The 22,678-nt window shown below is 38.8% G+C and overlaps 1 protein-coding gene across 1 annotated transcript; it reads right to left on the bottom strand.

The window, feature by feature from the left end:
- Positions 1-167: 167 nt before the first annotated feature.
- Positions 168-22,177, bottom strand: LOC115929562 (deleted in malignant brain tumors 1 protein-like). Its single transcript, XM_030998939.1, has 13 exons — positions 21,936-22,177; positions 14,991-15,095; positions 13,346-13,675; positions 11,629-11,801; positions 10,554-10,755; positions 9,202-9,519; positions 8,333-8,650; positions 7,368-7,679; positions 5,244-5,567; positions 3,888-4,193; positions 3,230-3,409; positions 1,959-2,061; positions 168-1,497 (listed from the first exon to the last, which is right to left on the bottom strand). Exons 2-13 carry the CDS (start codon positions 15,085-15,087, stop codon positions 1,239-1,241), a joined length of 2,922 nt encoding a protein of 973 aa, XP_030854799.1. The 5' UTR covers positions 15,088-15,095; positions 21,936-22,177; the 3' UTR covers positions 168-1,238.
- Positions 22,178-22,678: the final 501 nt, after the last annotated feature.

Raw genomic sequence — 22,678 nt, 5'->3', positions numbered from 1 at the left:
AGCAGCATTACCTTTCAGCTTTCAGCTGCCGACGATTGTGGTTACCACAATACCGAATCTTCGACAAATATTCTTTTTTATTGTGAAAGCCGATAAATATCTACCATTGATTGTTTCTGGCAAACAATAAAATAAGGAAAAGGCAACAAATTTGAGACATAGAATGATCAAATTTCTCAGGCTGGTACATCGTACATATTTAATATAAATACACGATCCGTATCTCTTTTAAATTCACAAGACGTCGGAAAAATAAACATTGGGTTCCCTGCATTCCATGAAAACGAAATTTCCCTGACCTTTCTTTAGATGAAGTTTAAAACACCATACAGCATGACTTGTAAAAAAAAAAAAAAATTATATTCCAGGTTTCTCCATACTATCCTGAATGCTGATGGCTTGCAAGTCCAGGGCCCCGTCTTACAACGATTTGATATCAATCGAAACTTATTTGCGATTGATATCAATCGCAACTATGTACTTAAGAGAGAGGAGACTGCAAACGTACGATTGATTGCAGGACTTGCGATTGATTTGGATCAATCGCGACTCTTTGTAAGACGGGACCCAGATGAGGCTAATTATTACATTGTGAATTTCTGATAAACTTCTAGTTTGCCAGCAGTAATCCTGTCATATATTTTCAAAACAAATTTAAATAAGCGAAAACATTTTTTTAATCATATATTTGCAAGCGAAATGTAATCTAAAAATCAAAGATAAAATTGAAATACGTCTTAATTTTGATATTGTAGAAACCGCAGTCACACCGGCCAAAACCGTCGAAACCGTTTACCGTTCACTTTAACGGGAATCGATCGATGCGTGCCGAACTGTCCCTGAATAGTCCACAACCGATCCGCGTTTGTCCCGGTTTTGGATCTCCCGGGGAAGTTCAACCTAACAGACCCTGACAAAAATAAGGGAAACGATTCCAAACCGCCTAGAAACACGAATGCACTGACATAAAAATGATAGTATAAACCGTAATCATCTCGAATGGATAACATCGGGCTACTTGGGATTGGTTTGACGGTGTGACGAAGGTTTTCTCAGTCGCATCAACGAGACCGATAACGGACCTACAACAGGTTTATCAAACATTATTTTACATATCCTTCAACAGCCAAGAACTGGTCAGTTTGGAATGGATGTAAAGTCATTTTGACGGTTTGACAGGTATATACATACAAAGTCTTTTCAAAATTATAACAGTACTGCCCAAGAAGCCATTCGAACTATTCGATAAGACGAGCATAACCGCCCGTTGCGTTGGATTTGGAATCTTTTCCGTCGTAGTACTTAGGATTTTCCACGGCGTGATCATTGAAGGGTTCGACGTCGACACCCGTGATATCGTTTTCGGGCATGGCCGTGGTGCATCCCTCCAGCTTGCTACGATCACCGTTGGTGGTGGCAGCGTTCTTGATGGTTTCTATATGAGCGATGACGTCAGACATCGTTATGGCGCCGCCGAACCCTCGTCTGCGTTGACTCCTGTGGATTACGAATTCATAAAAATAAAGGTTTTTCTACTGAATTTAAACCCGTCGTTGGCTTTAGGGTTTTGTTCAAATTCGGGTACATGTATACACCCCCCCCCCCCCCAAAAAAAAAAGAAGTTATGCTAGGGTCTAATTTTTCAACTTTTCTAACTTGATTTAGATTCAGGGTCAAGTTTAACAGAATTATTAGCATCCTAAATTAATATAAGGCTTTAATCTTCTCGGGTGTTCACTTTGTATAAAGGAGGCGAAACTTATGACCGTTCTAAGATTTAAAGATGGCCCTGATTAAAAAAGAAACTATGAGATTTTACCGAATCAATCCCCAATTAACTCCAACAAAAGGAAACTTTAGATTGCAAAATTGTTACCGTTTTTCAAATGCAGTGTAATAAAGAATGAATGGTCATCTATTTCTGACGAATTATTATTATAACATGACGACGAACTTACCGTACGACAAAGAAGATCAAGATAATCATCAATCCAATGAGAATTAGACCCACCAATACAGCAACTATGCTTACAATCATTGTTTTATTGGAACGAGGATGTCCTATAGAAAAAGAAATGGTAACATTTAGATAGTGTCATGGAAACACATCTTCTTTTAAACAAATTAAAAAACATCATTAAGACTTTCTAGAAACCTGCACAGAAAAAAAGTACTGAAAGCCAGTATCAATTTCAGACTTTTATACAAAGCAATGCATGTATTAAAAAGTATATATATATTACATCGGGCAGACGGGCACTTATTCCTCCCCTCCTCCCCCCTCGCCCCCACCCGATCTCCTCTGAAAATTCACCTTTAATTCCTGTCTGACATGCAGAACATACCTTTAAGGAAGTTAAAGGTACATGTACTACGTAAAGAAAATAAACGCTATATAAAAACTGAGTATTAGTATTATTATTATTTACAATTAATAATAATAATAATAATAATAATAATAATAATAATAATAATAGCCTAATAGTCCACTCCAAATTTTATTAAATCGAAACGGAAATCCATTTTGCCCAATTGATCGTGAGCCCGGCAGCCACTGAGCAGCGCCAGGTCGACGTTGCTCTGTCCCTTATTGTTGAACGCCAAACAAGGTAACAACAACTCCCATCTTTTAACGTCTTTTGCTAAGACGCGGCCGGGGTTCGAACCCACGACCTCCCGGTTGTGAGGCGGACGCTCTACTGGCTGAGCCAATTACTACCTGGTAAATGACCATTCCTATATCCAGTTACAAAAGCGCTTCAATGAATTAGTTATCATATAGCAACGAGACAGCTTTTCCTCTTCCACTCATCGGGGTTATTTTCAAGAATAAACAGAAAGCCGAAATCAGACAAATATAAACTGAACCTGAGAGTACTAAGCGCGCGAAAGATCACATTTTTGCGATTTACTCTGACATGTGCAAGACAAAAAGCTTTGGTCTAATTATGTTTTTATTCGTTCTATTCTTCGTTTTTGTAGAATCTATTAACTCTTTAGTTATCGTATAGTACTGCTAAGTATTGCATTGCATTGTATTGTCATCAGGGGCCCGTTTCACAAAACTTGCCATCGGTGACAAATGACAGTCTTTCTTATAAGTTGCTGAAATCCTTGCTTCTGATTGGTTATCTGCATATATGTCACTGATTTGTGTCATTTGTCATCGAAAAAAGGCTTTGTGAGACGGGTTCCTGATGATCAGCAGATGTAAGCAGAGATTGCTAACCTTTCCTGGGAGGACAGGTAAGGGATAGTCCTGTCCATCTCTTGTCGGTGCCGCATCGCCACTCCACCGACCCGTTGCCATAGGTACAGATGACGGCTATGACCTCATCCTCATTGTAATGTGACTTGACAAAACTCATGTATGTGTTTGGAGGGAGTGATGGAAGATCACATGCAAGATCTGCCAAGGAAACACATGGAAAGAAACTGCTTTGAAGTAGAGAACAGATTTTTAATTCTTGACATTTGAAAACCTTCGACATATTCTCAGTAATGTGATCACGTAAATTGTGTCTGTGACCTCGTAATATTTTGTAGTTTAACTTGGCAAAGCTCATGTATGTCTTTGGAGGGAGCCAATTGCAAAGTCACGTGCCACATCTACATCAAGATAAAGCATTGAAAAATACTGTTGTTTACATGTGACTTTATGAAATCAGGGAATTGTTTGTTGCCAAATTATGCAAATTAACATTTAGGGCTAATTCACAGATAAATCTTGTTTTTTCACTTTTTACCTCTGGCAACCTTAAACAAGATGCCATGGAAGGCATTTTGGCTATGACCTCGTCTTCCTTGTAATGTAACTTGACAAAGCTCATTTATGTGTTTGGAGGTAGCGACAGATCAGGGTACATCTGATCGTGTTAACCATATACCTTTTCCTGTGCAGATAACTCCAGCATCCTCCAAATGCGAGCAGTCATGGGTAGTGTCGTGTGGGCAGTCTGTGAGGCTTTGTTCATCCCCTACACAAGCCACGTTATCCATGTGGATAGAGCCATAAGAGCGAGAGCCGAAGTAGCTAGCGGGGACGGCCCGCTTGGCGCTGCCGAAGCCGAGTTCGTTACAGACCACAGTGGCGTCGTTGATGTCCCAACCGTCATCGCATACAGTCCCCCATACGATGTTGCGGAGAATCTCCACGCGGCCCTCGTACGGACCGGAACCGTCTACAAGTCGGACTATGATTAAAGCACGAAAGAAAATGTTATAACTTCAAGTGCGGGTCGTGACTGCAGGACCTGAATTCTGCTTTGGATCCTGAATGCAAGTATGGGTCCTGAATGCAAGTATGGGTCCTGAATGTAGTGAGCTTTAAAAAGTAGACATTTATCCACATTTGCCACTCCCCACCCAGGTGATGTTAATAGGTACCCTGTAGGAATTAGTTCCTTGAAATGCTAGAGCGCCTTATAAATAGCAGTGGAGCGTCAGGAGTCAAATATGTCGGACATGAGCACTATAAAATAACCCATGATGATGATTATTATTACTATTATCACTATTATTATTATTATTATTATTATTATTATAATCATCATCATTATTATTATTATGTTATTATTATTATTAATATTGTTATCATTATCTTCATTTTTATTATTAACTGAACAAAATCACCATGCCTATATTTGCGACAAGTTTCAATTGCTAAGAACTGAAAATAAATGAAAAATAAGAAGTGCTGAGACTGGCATATTACTGACTATTGCTGTAATCATCGTGCATTGAAAGACTTTAAAAATACTTTAATATACCTAATTGTGGCTGGTTAGAATTATTTATAGACAACCACATGTGTTTCTTCCGACTGCAAAAGATTAGAATGAGTTGCAATCATATAATATTGATGTACGTTTTAAATATATTTATATTAGGTCACATCCTCGAAAATATAAGTATTGACATTCCAATCAATGTTCGCTTTTTTATTGGAATACTAATAAAAAAATAATTGTATTTTGCTTCAGTTATCGCTTTGTAGTTTAATAAAAAATGAAAATTCTGTATGTATTATTTTCTTTTCTTATTTCTTCCGATTAATACAGTAAATGCAATCCGTTTCGTTTTCTTTCTGTTTTGCATGTATTACCGCGCTTTTAATCATTTATCTGATAATATATTGTTCTTAAAATTGTACAATTGATCTTGTGGCAGATTAGCCTCGTGTTCGTATACTTCTTATACTACACTTCTACTATTAAAGGGGAGTAAAACATAATAAGTCTTACTAGGAGCTGAGCATACGACTCCTGCGTCGTTATCATGAGTGCAATTGTGGACTTCTACCCCATTGTTGGGACAGAATGCGATTGACGACTCGTGTCCTCTACAGGCCAGGTTGTCCACGTAGATCGGTCCAGTACCCGGTCCAAAGGTGGCTCCTTTCGCGGCCTCGATGCCGGGACCAAGACCTAGCTGCTTGCATACCACACGAGCATCGTTCTTGTCCCAGTTGTTGTCACAGACCGTGCCCCAGATGCCATCGAGCTCGATGTCGATCCGACCTTCGTAGGCGTTTTCGCCACCGACCAGCCGAAGAGTGATGTTGTTTTCTGAGTGTATGAACGAGAAGGTGATAATAATAAAAATAATAATAGTACAAATTATTATTGTTATTATAACAACAACAACAACATAAATTTGATTTGTATAGCGCATTTTCCAGCGGGTGTAAATGGTTGTTGTTTGTTGTTTGATTAGGTTTTAACGCAATTCAGTCAAACTTGACTATTTATGCCTTAAGGCGCTGTTACTTAGTTAATAAACTACTGGAAAATAGTAAATTTGGAAAATAATAGGTAAATGTTTTTCGATTAAGAAAACATAAGTACTAGTTCTTAGAAATGTAGTTAGTTCAGTCAATAGTCTTGGGACAACAGATTAAAGAATTTGAAGATAGTTTTATTTCGTGGTTTTGGGAAGAGGAGGGAAGGAACTGAATTAGATCGAAGTGAATATGATTTTCTTTACTGCTGGAAGAGTGAGGGGATGTATTCAGACGTGTGGTTGACATAGCTATAAAAGACTGAAGTATCCGCAGTTCTGAATTATGTCGGTAATCATCATAAGATATACTGAATGTAGTCATGGAGATGTTCGGTCGAGTAAAGTCCTGATTTTGTGGACATACTCTTGATTTTGTACATTGGTAACATTTAAATCAAGATACAACTTAGTCAGCCTAATCAAACCACATGATTGAGTGACCACGCTTATGCGTTTTGAGTAGATTAAAGGGGAAGTCCACCCTGAAATTAAGTTAGTTTTAATAGGAGTAGAAAAATGAGAGAAACAAGTAAGTGAAAGTTTGAGCAAATTCCGATTAAAAATAAGGAAGTTAGGATTTTTGAAGTTGTGATCAATCAAACACAAATTGGCAACTCTATGACGTATCATGCGAGCTCAACTTCCATTTGCTCAGTACTAAAAAAAATCTAAAATTTTCATTTTCCCTCAAGAAAATTTCAACCATACATGCACCCTAAATATAATAATTGCAAATATGTTTCTATACTCCCCCTGCAAGGAACAAATATATATTCCGTCATCAATAACGAAGAAAACATGATTTTATGGAATATTATGCACAAAGCAAATGAAGGAGAGCTCGTATAATAAGTCACAGAGTTGCCAATTTGTATTTGATTGATCACAACTTCAATAATTCATAACTTTCTTATTTTCATTCAGAATTTGCTCAAACTTTCACTCACCTGATTTTATTATTATTCTGCCTCTATCGAAACAAACTTATTTTGGGGGTGGACTTTCCCTTTAATGGATTACTGAGTATTTTATGAGTTTTATAAATAAATACAGTTGCTCCCCAAGAAGGGGCAGTTTTTGTTTATTCCTGAAATTGCTACCCTAAAAGTCGCTTCTTTTAGTTGTAAAGGAGAAATCCAACCCCTTCGCCCTTGAACTCACCTACGATATGTCAACAAATTGATTTTTATATGATGGTACGTTCATAAAGTGTGGTGAATGGGCTTTATGTGGTGAAATCGGCCCGACTTTGGTGTCTGTTTCGGGGGCTCTCGACCGGGGCCAAACTTTAAAGCCCGTCTGTACTAGTTTCGCCAGGAGGGATTAGACCACCCAGCGTGGTCACTGACAGGTGGTTATCTCATCAACTCAGCTTTCATTTCACATAAGAAAAAGAGGATCATGGGGGACCAACGGGCACCGCTTAGGCATTGTTTTCTATATAGAGGGAGCAAGTAGCTACAAGTAGTACAGCAGGGATTTAAATTAGCTTCAGCTAGGTTATGCCAACAACATTGTTGTTCATGCATAATGGATGATATAGGTAACTTTTTTGGGATAATATCCTAGACTATATACATCCTTACCGGGGAGTGAGCAGATCACACCAGCATCACGCGAGTGGTCGCACGTCGTGTTGGGCGAGATGCCGAACTGCGGGCACTGCACCAACGACCCCTCATAACCGCTGCACCGTATGTTCTCGGCGAGGATCGGCCCCGTGCCCTCTCCGAAGTACGAACCGGTCTTGGCCGTAGCTGCGAAGCCGTACTTGAGCTGACGACAAGCAACTCGGGCCTCGTCCTCATCCCACTGCGTGTCGCAGATTGTGCTCCACTCTTCGTTCACGAACATCTCTACTCGACCCTGGTACGAGTTCATACCTCCCATGAGACGAACTGAGATTTGACAGGGAGCAAAAACAACAGCATTTACTTTCATGTTATGTAGAATATTATTGGAGGATATTAAAAACAAAAATTACGAGGAAATAAAGGGCCTCAAAAGTTGATAATTTTTTTATAAAGACGCGACTCGTTCTGCAAGAATTCTGACAGAAAACCGGTTGCCTGCGACTTCTGTGGCCCTCACATTCAATGAGAATGCATTCTGACCCGACAAGATGATTCTTGGAATCAAATCGTCTAGGTAATCTGCTCTGAATAAAAGTTATAGTGAAATAAGTAGTTATTGTACCAAAAGGTATCAGCAAGTGATTCATAGGAAAACAAATATGATGAGAATAAATTTTAACACGATAGCAACTACTTTTGACAAACCGACCGAAGGCAAGAGACTTGTGCGTCACGGTCGTCACCTATATTTAAATGTGCAAGCATGACAATGACGTATAACGTAACCCGAAAATGATATCTATGGGAAATACAATAGGCTATTGAAATTGTCCTTTAGTTGATTTGACCAAAATAGTTGCCTTTGGCAACTCGATATAATAAAAGGCTATTATGCATGGATACGATTTTGTTTTAAAGGAATCTCTTTTCATCATTTATTATTTATAAAGCAATTGCTATCTACAGTCGGTACCCACTTTTTGGAGCGCACACCACACCGGCATCTTCACTGTGAGAGCATCCAGTCTGGTTGTTATATTCGCAATCAAAGATGGTTGCTTCGTCTCCAGAGCACAGGACATCGTCCATGTGGATCGGTCCGAAGCCCCGGCCAAAGCTGGCGTACTTTCTGGCCTCGACGGCCCGGCCGAGCCCGAGCTGGTTGCAGACTACCGAAGCGTCTTCCATGTCCCAGTAATCATCGCACACGGTTCCCCAGGTATTGTTGATGTTAACCTCGACGCGGCCTTCGAAGATGTTGTTGCCGCCAACCAGACGAAGTCCCATTGCAGAATCTGAGAAAGAGCGGGAGAAGGAAGATGAAGGAAGGGGAGCATGTATAAATTAGTATAAATTATGAATCTGTATAAATTATATCGGCAAATCCAATCTACGTCATTTTGTTCCAAATGTTATGGAACTAAGTAAGTCGACTTGTTTAGGACGAGATTAGGACGAGAAGGCCCGGGAAGACGAGCTGTTGCAACTCGGCAAGTCGACTTGTGTAGGACAAGAAGACAAGATGCCGCGATGATGACGCACTGAAAAGTCACTCAAAGGGGACTCGGGTGATTAGGGGGTCTTAGACGTATTTTTTTCTCAAACGGGCAAAGCAGTCTAAACATTTTGGGGATAGGGGTATGGGTCACCTTGTACATGACTATACCCTTTCAGATGACAACCAAAAAACAAAACAAAAAGTCGACTCGTCGTCATCTTCTCGTCCTAAATAAGTCGACTTGCTAAGTTCCAAAAAAAAATCTTCTCGTTTATTCGGCTTGTTGCTCTAAATTATTCCAAAGTAAGCTCCAAGGAAAAATGGGACCGGGAAAGACATTTCACTCACCAGAATTTGAGCAGACGATGCCGACGTCATTGTCGCTGGTGCATTGTGGGTCCCCGTCAGGTACCACTTCCGACGCGCACTGATACATCAGCTGAAAGTTGGAATTGCAGTTGACGTTCTTGACCACAGCAGTGCCGGTGGCGTTGCCGTACCGGTCGTTGCCAAGCGACATGCTAAGAACTTCTCCGTACCCCATCTGATTGCAGACAATGTTCGCATCTATGTCGTCGAAACCGACGCCGCATACCGTCTGCCATTGTTCTCCCACCCTGACCTCGACGCGACCTTCGGAGTGATTGCTGCCGCCAGCTAAGCGGGCTGCGTGACAAAGGTAAACAAAATAAAAACTTGATTTGCATATATATAAACCTATCTGTTTTGACGAGAATAAAACTGATTGAAATACATTCCAATGTATTAATTATTGTTATTATTATTTTAAATCCTATATTGGGTAAAGAGTTGGTCTACTGATTTAAAACGCACCAGGTCTCCACATGATCATACTAAATATCATCTGTAGCTGCAGTGATTGAACAAATTTATGTTATATTGATGAGCTTGTAACATCCTTTTCAATGCTTACTTTCAGCGCCTTTACGAAAAGACTGAGTTTGACTCTTGACATTCATAACCACCATCATGATCATCCTCATAATCTTTTTCTTCTACAGCGCTATTGCATCTTCTTTATCACTGACAGCTCGTCATCATCGCCATCTTCGTCAGCATCATCATAATTTTCTTCTTCATTTTCGTTTTCTTCACAATCTTCTTCTCCGTCTCTTTCTTCGTCGTCTTTTTCTTCTTTGGGGTGTAATTGTCACCACCACCAGCATCATCATCAGAAACTTCATGTTCATCTTAATCGTCATCATCTTCCATCATCAATTCATCATCATCATCATCATCCGCCATCATCATCATCATCATCAACAATTCATTATCACCATCATCCTCATCATCATCATCAGAATCTTCATCTTCATCTTAATCGTCGTCATCATCACCCATCATCCTTCACCATCATCATCCGCCATCATCATCATCATCATAGTCATCATCAATTCATCATCATCATCCATCATCGTCTTTATCTTGATCTTAATCGTCATCATCATCATCTTCTTCATCATCATTATCATAATAATCACCATCATCCATCATCGTCATCATCATCATCTTCACCATCATTTTCATTCACCATCATCATCCGCCATCATCATCATCAATTCATCCTCATCATCATCTTCAGCATTATCCATCATCGTCATCATCGTCATCATCATCATCATCATCATCCATCATCGTCATCATCGTCATCATCATCATCACGCTTATTTTTCTCTTACATTCGGGCAAGCATATCACGCCAGCGTCCTCCGTGTGCCGACAATTGTGGACGCCAATGCCACGGTGTTGGCAGTCGAGGATTGACGTTTCGCTGCCGTAGCATCGAGTGTCGTCCATTTGGATTGGTCCGAGGCCCTGGCCGAAACGAGCGTTGGTGGTAGCAGCGAAAACTTCTTGGAAGCCGAGTTGACGACAGACGATCTATTGGTGTATTGATAAACGACGGAGTTGTTGACGTAAGTTAATATAAATGTTTAAACTTGAATATATTGATAGATTGTTTGAAAGATGAGAGTGTGAGCTGGGACAAATTTACCTCACTGCTACCTAATTTCGTATTGCATTAATTTGAATTTTGACGAAAATTGTCTATACTTTTTGGTTTGTATCGTATACGTGTACTACCGATCCCATTAAAACAAATCTTCTTCTTCTCCTTCTTCTTTTTCTTCCTCTTATTCATCTTCTTTTTCGTGTAATACGAAATGGAAATAATTAAAAATGCTGGAGTTAATATATATGAGTATCGCCTTTTGTAGGAAGAATTAAAAGCAAAAGAAAAAAAACGAGACAAGGAGTGGAAGAAGAGGTTGCTAAAACGAAAACACAAGATTTGAAAAATTAAAATCGTGAATACGATACAAAACCTTCCAAACAAAAAAGAGGAAAATTGTAAAGGGTATCAAACAAAACGGGGAAGAGATAAGAAGGGAAGACATAACCAGAAAAAACCCGAAGATGGCCACTTTCTCCAAATTAGATTAACTCGATCACAGCTACTTTCGAACATATCAACCTAAAGCCTCGGTCACAAATGCCATTACGAACTGCTACGAACGCCGTACGAACGATTTTCAGACAATGAAAATTCGGGAAGACAATGGAAAAACAGGGAGATTCGTACGAAATTGTCGTTCGTACGAACCTCTGTGACCGTAGCATAGGGCTTGAGCGTCATCTATTGAAATTGTCGAACATGAAAATGACGTACTACATGTGCGTAATTCGAGCAATTAGATTTTTCCCTTGAATTGATTTTTCGAAAGTCTTTACAGTTATACTAAGTATACAAACCCGAGCATCGGTAGTATCCCAGCTATCATCGCAGATCGTTCCCCAAGCATTATTGAGATAGACTTCTACCCTCCCCTGAAAGGGACTATTCCCGCCCATCAGCCGAACGGGTATGGGTACATCAGGCGGAAGCGTTGTCACCAGGTTAGGTAGCATCGTCGTCATCATCGACGCTATTGAAAATGAAAATGACGATAAAAGCGTATATGCTAGTTTGAATCATTCGGGTTTGATATTGATTTTGATTTTATTTTATTTTATTTCTGCATTTTTTTTCCATATAAAATATAACTGAATAACAAAGAACATATAAATGTAAGGTATAATACAACATAAACAAACAATAATTTCTTCATGTCAAAATGTTTTTTTTTTTACATAATATATGTACATATAATAACGAAACTTATTATTTCCATAACATAGTATCATAAATTTAAAGTATTATCCGAACTATTGTGTTGGAAAAGTGCAGGAGACCGCAATCATAAGCAAAGCTTGACAAGGATGGCGGCCTCAAAAAAACATTTGCAATTGTTTCTAATGTCAGACTGAAGGTATACTTAGTTAGTATCTATGATGACCATTCGTGACGGAGTCTGGGTTAATGACATGTAAAAAAAAAAAAGAAAAAAAAAAAGACTTATGTGTTCATGATTTAAAAAAAAATATTTTTCAGATTTTCAAATTCCCGATAATGGTAGCGTTATCCAGTGGCGGATCCAGGGGGGGGGGGGGGGGCCGGGCCCCCCCCCCCTTGAGAAAAAAATGTGCTCACTACCCCCCCCCCCCCCCCCCCCCCCCCCCCCCCCCCCCCCCCCCCCCACTGAGCGAATTTTTGGCCGGCGCGTTTTTCAAATTTTCGGGAGCAAAAAAAAAAAAAAAAAAAAAAAAAAAAATTGTGCTCTTTACCCCCCCCCCCCCCCCCACTGAGCGACTTTTCGGCCGGCGCGATTTTCAAATTTTCGAGAGTAAAAAAAAAAAGTTGGGCCCCCTCCCCTAAGAAATCCTGGATCCGCGCCTGGCGTTATCAACTACAAAAATGGTCATCAACTTTTCAAATTTGCCGACGAAGGAAAAACGGTCATCATAATACATGCGATTAACCAACAAAGCTCTTAAATCGCTGAATCCTGGACAAAGATTTTTCCCATACACCCCCCCCCCCCCCCCCAACCCTGCTCTCTCCCTCTCTCTCTCTCTCTCTCTTTCTCTTTCTCTTTCTACTTCTCCCCCCTCTCGTGCCTCCAGTAATTCATTCTTTGCCCACTTCCAGAAATTTGTTAATGTTTTACTGTCTGTTGTAGTCGTCATACGAATCATTAAACAATCACATGTACAACTGAAAATATAATTATACCTTAAAAATTGCGGTAGACGACAGAGAAACTGAAAATGAATGTAAGTCAATAATGAAAATGCACAGACGTATTTTTAGGAATCTTAACAAAAACTAATCTTAACAAAAACTAATCGATATTCATTTTTACTTCTGTTTGCCATGCGTCTCCAAACGGACGAAGAAACAAGAAGATAGAAGGGCAAATACTCTAAAACTTTGAAATATTTCCTTGAAACCTTCCAAGAAATTCCATTCCCAAGTAGTTTAAAATAAAACTTATGGATCGACTCATACTTGAATATGAATGATTTATATCAGTTTTAATTCTTTTGATTAAAACCCTTAGCGATGGTCTTCAAATAATTGCAGTCTTACCTGGGGTTGAAGGGTAACAGACCACACCTGGGTCAGCGGAATGTTGGCAGTCCCCCTCGGAAAACTGCCCCACTGGACAATCCTCGAGATGACTCTCACTCCCCGTGCACTGGTAGTTCGTAGACATGATCCGTCCCGTGCTCGACCCGAAGCGGGCCGTACGCGACACCGAAGTCGCGTTGGTGAAGCCGAGGTGTTGACAGACTACCGATCCGTCACCGATGTCCCAGTACGCGCCGCACAATGACATCCAGTCCGAGGAGTTCGATCGCATTTCAACCCGACCTTCGTTTGGCGCGCTTCCATTGACCAATCGAAGCTCGTAAGACCCTTGAGAATGTAAAAAAAAAACGAACCGAAAGCAAAATTACTTTCAAAATTGAACACCCTGATAAGGCATAGGTATATAATAAACCTTTACTTAGAGGAGAAGAGAATGAAGAAGAAGAAGAAGAAGAAGAAGAAGAAGAAGAAGAAGAAGAAGAAGAAGAAGATAAGATCATAAGATAAACGAGGAGAAAGAAAGAACCTATCATCATGGGAGCCAGCATAATGCAGTTCGAAAGAAAGCCAGACAAACAAAATCAATATAGGCCAGCCAAAAAGTATTCAATTCAGAATATCAGATTGAGAATCACATATTATTATGCATCAGCGTAGCATTGGAGAGGTAGGGCTACCTCATTTTTAAAGGTCATTTTGGCATAAATTGGTACCCATTATTATGGACTTCCATTCAAAACGCAACCTATGTTTAAAGTATAGCTGTATTTCATTTGCATGAATGATTTACACTTTCACATACCTTAATTTGTCGTAGTAACAGCTTTTCCAGTTTCAGGGGTCGATTTTTTTTTTCTTCAACTGAATCTTTAGGGTGAATTTGTTTTCTTTTCATTTTTAAACATGGGGTGATTTTTTTTATCCAACGTATAATGTGGAAGGAGACATTTTTTGTTACATGTGGGGGGGGGTCTTTTTCTGAAAACTTCCTACTCACCTTGGATATCTAATGGCGCGTCTCTAAAGCAAGTTTCCTGCTTCTTTCAAAAAATGGTAGCCGGAAGTTGTAGTGGCATTGGCTAAGTTGTGATTCTTCGTGTGTTGCATACACAGAATTTGTTTTGCGTACGCTCGAGAAGGGGGTGGGATTACCAGTTTGTAAATTAGTCAGAAGCAGAGATAAAATTAATAATATTGATAAATCTGTGCGACCATCGGCGAGGACTTTGGATGAAAAAGCAAAATGATTTCAATTATTTTTGCGGGATTTTCGCATCTGGAATTTTCACTGTAGCGAGATTATGGTTGAGATATTATCCTGACGAAAATAGTAACCCATGTTTAAGACCAAGATCAGAAATGTGGGGGCACTTTTAGGGATTTTGCAGCACAAAATCATACCCCGTGTTAGGGAATTTTTGCAAAAAAGTAACATATTAAAGCGGTACATCCCCGTATACCGTATTAGTGAATACACCCCCCCCCCCCCCGCCTCCGGGCAACTGTCTAATTTAACCTGGATGCGAACTCAAACATCGGCTTCTCATCTTTTCAAAAATAACAGTGGATACTAATATAATTTGTTTACATCTGAGTTTGATAGTTTAAGTCATTAAATATTCAATTTGAGAAAAATACGTACCTTGGCACTTCACTGTCTCTAATCCATTTAGACAAAAGAACAATAAGAGCATAGACGACCAGATAGGTAAAGTTGGTGTAATTCTGTCAGGCGCCATTTTGTATTCTGCAAAAATATGAAATACATGTGAATGAAATAGCATAGTGCGTCAAGAAATAGTCCAAGGTATTTTGATTGCTATATTTGCATGTCCATGCATTACACAGTATTATGGTATGATAAACATAAGCTCACAACTAAATTATTCGTAACCTTACCAAGTTTTTTAATTTGCATGTACGTGAACAAAATGATTTGTCCCAATTTATGTTTCTCATTTACTATTCTTTGATCATGTAAATGAAAATGTTTTCTAAACAGTTTATGAAAATGTACTTAATTTGTTTTTCTTTTATTATTGCAATTCATGTTTCAGCCAAAACATCAATGTACATTGCATCCAGTTGTGTTATGAAGAATATGTACACTTTTGTTTAATATGAATGATTTGTAAAAAAATGCATTTGATGTAAGAGAAAACAATCTAAAAAAAAACTTTAAAAAAATCCTGCTGACTCTGTATAGTTGCATTCTGTTTGCTGTTTATCTTGAACTTCGCTATACATCTTCTTACGTATTTTTTTAGTAAAAGCATTGACGTAGTAATTTGTTAGTTAGTTATATAGATATGAAATATTTATACAGCTAAATAAATGTGTATAACATTTGATTAATTGATTATGCAATTTTGTTTTTTATATATTTGTAAAAATGCAAAAGAAAAAGAAAATCAAACAGAAATAAATAAATCAAAAATCAAATCAAATCAAATTAATGATTTATGTACGATAGACACTTCTATATATGCATAAATCAAATCAAAATCGTATAATGCATGCGACTCCAGTAGATTGATACACCAAGTCTTTGAACCCGGACTTCTTAGACAATTTGAAATCAAATACTGTTCCCTTTTGTATAGCTTCATTTTACCCGTGCCACGTCATGCCATTACGCAAACTATATAGTTGTTTCCTTTGGTTTTTTAAACTCTGAAAGTGGTCGAGAATTCTAACGGATTTTCCGGAGTGCGCATCCGACGGATATCTGCGTTTCCGAGCCAGTGTCGTTTGCTTACTGACCTAATGTGATTGAGATGATCTGCTTCAACCATGAAAGTTAAATATTTTTGTTCTAACAATACTATTTTCTTTTATAAATGTAATGATTCCTGAGAGAAAATTCAATTATTTAAACATATTTGTGGCTTACACCCAGTTAATTAGATCGATCGATCGATCGGTCCTTGCATTCAAGGAGAGGGGGAGGGGGCTTGAAGACATTTGGAGCGGGGGCCTGACCTCCTCATAGCCCCCCCCCCCCCTCCATAAGAACCGGTATTGCCTTGTGGTTATAGCGCGACATGGTAAATTGAAACGATATAATCATTTGCTTCTGAAATTGCTGAATTACAAATGGCAAGTTTCTTTTTCTATAAAGAATTACTAACCTCGAAAATTGATATTTCATGGCAACAACCAATGCCCTTTCGATGCAGATTTTAGCACCTCTGAAAAACATTATAGTCATGATTCCTACTGTGGTTTCCGAGACTTACATGTATGTATTCATATCAATGTACATGTAGGCCTATGCAACCAAAAATACTAAAAGTAACGTTTAATTATTTTATTTGCAGTATGATTTGTATTATGGTAACAAGTCACTTCGACCTACAGAATAACAACATTTTGATGAATGTAAGCACAGTATAATTATGTTAAATATTGTTCACTCAACAATATACAAGTATAGACGTGAATGTTTTATCTTGAGAAAATAAATTGGTCCAATTCTGTAAGTATGATGCAAGTAATGTAATATAGCAAAGCTCCCGTGGAGTTCATTCCCCTTCGTATGTCATTATAGTAGGAAAGAGGCGTTCCTGTATGATGGATTTTTTTTTTAAAGGCAAAGTATCGCATGGATTCCGGGGGAAATTGAACCATTTAGATACAAAACGTTTTGATTTTAATCATGGATGTTTACAATGAATCAAATGGCCACGAAGAGCAAGGCACTTCCCTTATACTGCGAATCTATATGACACCTGTATAACTACTCGAGTTTTAATCAAAGGTTAAAGGTATTATGTCCCATTTGCAGGCCCAAAAATGAAAAAAGTTAAATTCCAACGGCATTTTAAAGATAATACTAATTTAGAACTTCCCTCAAAGCATAAGGGCTTGAAAATGTACTTTAGTGTGAAAATAACAACCGTTAGTTGTACGACATCCGATCTCCCCTACCCCCCCCCCCTTTTTTTTTCTAATTGCACTAACCACGCCTTTGAGTGCCTTAAATGGAAAGGAGTGCCATGTCGTACACCCGAATGTAAATAATGAGATACACTGTTTAAAACATTTTTCTAATGAACAAAGTCACTGAACTGTGTAGACTTGATACAAACATTCCCGCATTGTTTTAAAGCTTTTTAAAACTGTAAGATTTTGTTTGGGTTTTGGTTTGGTTTGGGTTTGGTTTGGTTTGGTTTGGTTTGGTTTGGTTTGGTTACTTTCGCTTTTCTTTTCTTTTTGTTCTTCTTTTATTTCCAATTGAAACGTCACCCCGTGGACCTTGAAAGCCATAAGGCCTCTTTCAAAGAAACATTAGTCATAGAGTGAGTGACCTTATTTTGATGACATAGATCGATGTAAATCAGTAACGTATAGGATTCATGTTTCTATAAAGTTTCTATAAACAATTCGATGAACATATTATTGGCATTCTCCATTACACGCTGATCAACTTTCCCCGGATGCGTCTAGGTGTATGCATTAACCCTCTCGGCACCAAGACAATGTAATGCCCCGGTGACACTTGCCCGCATTTTGGTTTGCGCATAGTTTGCGCATAGACACATACTCTTGCGTGCCAGTGCGGGAAGTATTCGTGGTAGCGTGTGGGAGAATGCGGGCGGATGCGGGACGTGCGTGAAATGCGTGACAGAATTTTCAAAATGTTCAAAATTTTGGCACGACAATTTTGTTTGGCAACGTTTGTGAACACTTCGTGAACTATGCGCACCCTATGCGCTGCCTAGTCGTGCCAGTGCGCGCCGATTCGTGTCCGATGGCCTAGTGGCACGCATGCATATTCACGACTAGTTAACGACTAATTTGCGCACAATTTGCGCTTTGGCTGCGCATACTTCCCGCGCAATTTTCGCATGCCATGATCATAGTCTACGAATGCGTGTCCTGGTGGTTACGCATTGCGTGAACTATTCGTAAATTAGACGTGACCCTTCGTGCCGCTGCGTGCCACTAATTGGCACGCATTGGCACGCCACAGAGCGGGGCAGTGCGGGACCAAAATACGGGCAAGTGTCAACGAGGCACTATGACACTCGTTTCTCGAATGTGTTTTCTCTCTCTCTCTCCCTCTCTCTCTCTCTCTCTCTCTCTCTCTCTATTTGTATCTATCTACCTCTATCTCTATAGATCAATGTCTTCTTCTTTTTATTCTTATTTTTGCTCTTCTTCTTCTGTTTCTTCTTCTTCTCCTTTTTCCTCTTCTCCTTATTCCTTCCTCTTCTTCTTCTTCTTCTTCCTCTTTTTCCCCTTTTCTAGATCTTCTCCTTCTTATTCCCTTCTTCTTCCTCCTCTTTCTTTTTTTTTAATTCTTCTTTCTCTTCCTCTTCTTCTATTTCTCCTTCTCTTATTTTGGTGTCTCATGATGTTGCGTATTCCGTTTTTCTATGAAATGCCCTACCACCTCCAACAAAACATAATACATCAAGAAAAGGAAACACAAACCAACTTTCATGCGTAATACTAGTATCTGGTAATGCCATCAACAAATATTTTCCAACGATATTTTAATTGATAACATCACTATTTATTAAACCGGAAACATTTATCGACATGATAATTATCATGTGTACTCTCACATGACTATACGATGTCAGTATACTTTCGATTTCTTTCTTGATTAATAGTGCCCCCCCCCCCCCCCACCCGAAGCACGGTCACATGATACCGGGAACGCTATGAGAAATTTGCAAGCAATCCTATCACCGATGTATTACCGAAGACGAACGATGTTTATTAAAGCGCTAGAATTTTGGAGATTCCAGTATTCGCGGCCAACACCAACTCATATTTGATTTGATTTATTCCCGTTTCAGTACTTCCACAGGATAAAGTACTAGTAGTTGACGTATTAAATTCACATGAAAGACGAAATGGACATTTTAAAGAACTGAAAACGAAAGCGAATCCTTGTTGACATAAATATACGTATACCTTGAAACGGAGGGCAATTGTCACCTCGTATTCAGGCAGTGCGATAAGTAAATCGCGTACTCTTCATGGTTTTGATAAGAATAACATCTTTATTTAACCAGGCCTAATTGTTTGCTATTTAGTAAAAACTGGAAATGGAAAGTTGATTTCAGGGCAAGGAGCGCCAAAACCGCCCCTGTTGAAATCGTGTTTTTTTTTTTTTTTTCAATTTTTTTCTTCATATTTATTTAATTTTCAACAGAAAGATAAACAAGGGTATTACATTTTTTTTAAAACATAATTCATTTTTCTGGTAACTATACAAATACACTTTGCACATAATAACATTATTACAAGAAATTCTTAATTTCTGAGAAAATGGGGGGATCCACTAAAAAGCAGAGCTTGTAGTTTATGGATCCCCAAGAAATACAATTGTTCCAAATTTTGCCTACGAAGACTTGTAAAACACAAGACAATGTTACAAACAAGCTCATTTTAAGCTCATAGACCTATTTAATAAGTTAAAGGCCCATAATGGTGTCTGCGGGTACCAACAAGAAAATAGTTATTATCAGTTTAGCATTATTCAATTTGACCAATGCCGAAATAAAAGCTATCCAATAAACAATATTTTGATAATTTTGTGAAGTGTAAAGTAGAAATGAGCTTTATCTCACAATAGGTAGATGCTAGTTCTTTGTATTTTCATGATTAATTACTCTTTCCTCTAAACCATTAATGTGAGAATGCGGTTCATCTCTCTCTCTTGACAGCAAGACTATTGACAGTCAAATAAATGGGGAGAGCATCCGCTTTAAAACAAGTTATAGAGAGTAGTCACAGCACAGTAAATTATTATAACACCTTGAAGTTGTGAGATTACTCCATACCGTTAAAGGGCAATCTAACCCATTTAATAAGTTCATTTGTATGAAAGCAGAACAATCAGATAAACAGAATGGTGAAAATCGATATAAATCGGACCAATAAAAAAAAGTTAGGAATGTTTGAAATATGAGATCACTAAGTCTACGCGAATCTCAAATTGGCAGTTTGGTCAGTGGACTGTGACAGACTCTGTCGTTTGCTGTTTACACAAATATCTGTTATTTATGTTTGTCATGTAATTGCCTTCTCCTTTGGGGTACTACTCAAAATATTTTATGGATAGCATATTAGTATAGGTCCTATAAAGAGAATAGACGCTCCTGTGCCATAACTTATGGTGCGTTAGATCAAATGGGAAAGTAGTCCGGCACTTCGTCACAGTGACATTACCGATTCAGCCCATTTGAAGTGCACATTATATAGTGACTATGCAACTTTCAAAAAATCTTAACTTTCTTATTTTTAGTCAGATTAAATTGAAACGTTCATCATGTCTGCTCCTCTGAATTTTCTGCTTTCGTTTAGAGCAATTGTCTTTTAAAGCCACACTCCTCTACTTGTAGATACTTGCGCCCTCTATATGACAAACAATGCATAATCGGTGACCATTGGTCCCCCATGATCCTCTGTATTTTATGTTATTTGACAGCTGAGTTGATGAGATAACCACCTGTCCAGTGATCTTGCAGTGTGGTCTAATCCCTCCGTTACACTAGTACTGATGGCCTTTAGATTCCTCTTTAGCACGATTTTTGTGTGAGTTACAAATTGTTTTCGAAGACGTTATGACTTTGTAAAGTTAGTTTGTGAAAAATTGCACAAACAGCTATTTTGATGAGTTTCCTTGATTGTTATCGAATATTTTACCAAAAAAGCCCTAGGATAATTCCGGATGACCCGCTTCCGCTATTTCCCCTCGCTTTGGGACATTTTTATAACAACTATATCTATCAATGCTAAGTTATGAAATCGACATGCGGCAAATTGTTACGTGCACACAGTGAAGTCATATAATTGCAATGTCATATGGTCTTCTTTTTTAGAAGACAGAGAGGTGTCAAGCAAATATCGCAGCCTAAACTTCAATTAAAAATAATGAACCTTTTTTCAATACAAGTCTGTATCCTTAAAAATCTCCGAGAATAGCTTTGATAATACTACAGACTATGAAGCCAACTGTGATAAGGAAAACTAACATTTAATTCATGCATGCAGACCGAGCAGTTAAACATTGGTGAGTGGCTATGACCTACCCCCACCACAGTCCCCCCCCCCCCTCCCCGCAAAAAACCCACAATAAATAACACGACAAATTGGAAAAAGCAGGCCTGATGTTTCCTTCGAAAAGTTAAATAAAGTTATTAACTTTTTCTTAAGTGTTCATAGAACAGGTTGATAGAAAAAAGATAAAAGGAAAGATGACTTTCCACCAAAACAATAATTTCATCAAACGATTGCCAACACAATCTATTTCCCAGCATAAGGTTGTAGATTCATGCACAATGCAAAGAGATTCTCACTAGACAAAATAAGGGACAATAATCAATGTACAATAGTCTTAAGAATGTATATTATCAAACGGATCTCTAATAAGTCAAAGGGCAGTAACTGTATCAGATTTCGAAACAGAGATAGCACACCACAGTAGCATAATAGCACAAGCAATTGATACAACCCTGCGATGCCTCGGGTAAGATTCGCCTTATCACAAACTGCTGTTGAAAAGATATTAAACATTCAGACATAATTCAATATCAATCATAAAATTTACAAGTGTTGAACTACTTACCGCCGCAGCTATGTATCCTTAGTACGAGTCGATTGACGTAACTAGGTTATATGTAACTTATTTGCGGAGACAGATAGAAGAGAGACAGAGTAAGTGGTACTCATAGAACCTTGTTTTTGGCATGAAGTGTTCTACCTGCACATCTCTTACCCAATTGCTACTTGGCAAATAATGCTATCGAAAGCGGAAGAGGACACGGAAGTTTTTCCGGGTGTTTTGTGTAAGCGTGGACCCCGGCTCGGTATTAAATGGTTGTAGTTTAAAGCCCCGTTGGACCAGTTGAAAATGAGTAGATACGAGCATTGATTCCATCTCACGTGTCAATGGTATTAAAGCGCACCGCGATAAAAAGGCGGGGAGGATTTCATAATTCTAAATACTGTGACCGCTTTTCCTCCTCATGTACATATTTGATTTGGTAAACATCAACCATTTAAGCCCCTTATCTCACGCACTTTTTTGTAATCATTATCGGGTCATTTTTACCGATTTTTGTCCCTCCTCTCCTTTCTTCTTCTTGTTTTAGCTGGACGACTGTCTTGTCAGGCGCGGATCCAGGGGGCCGAGCGGGCCTTCCCCCCCCCCCCCCTCCCCGCAAAAAAAAAAAAAAGGAGAGAGAGAGAGAAGGAAAGAAGGGAAAGGGAACGAGGAGAGAAAGGGAAAAAAGAAGAGGAAGAAGAAAAGAAAAGAGGGAAGAAGTAGATCGGGGGGGGGGGGCAAAAGGACTTGCCTCCCAGGCTGTT

The sequence above is a fragment of the Strongylocentrotus purpuratus genome, unplaced genomic scaffold (genome assembly GCF_000002235.5).
Source record: "Strongylocentrotus purpuratus isolate Spur 01 unplaced genomic scaffold, Spur_5.0 spur5_contig_861, whole genome shotgun sequence".
In the NCBI taxonomy this organism is placed as follows: Eukaryota; Metazoa; Echinodermata; class Echinoidea; order Camarodonta; family Strongylocentrotidae; genus Strongylocentrotus; species Strongylocentrotus purpuratus.
The sequence above is the reverse complement of the archived record's forward strand: the minus strand, read 5'-3'. Positions and strand labels throughout refer to the sequence as shown.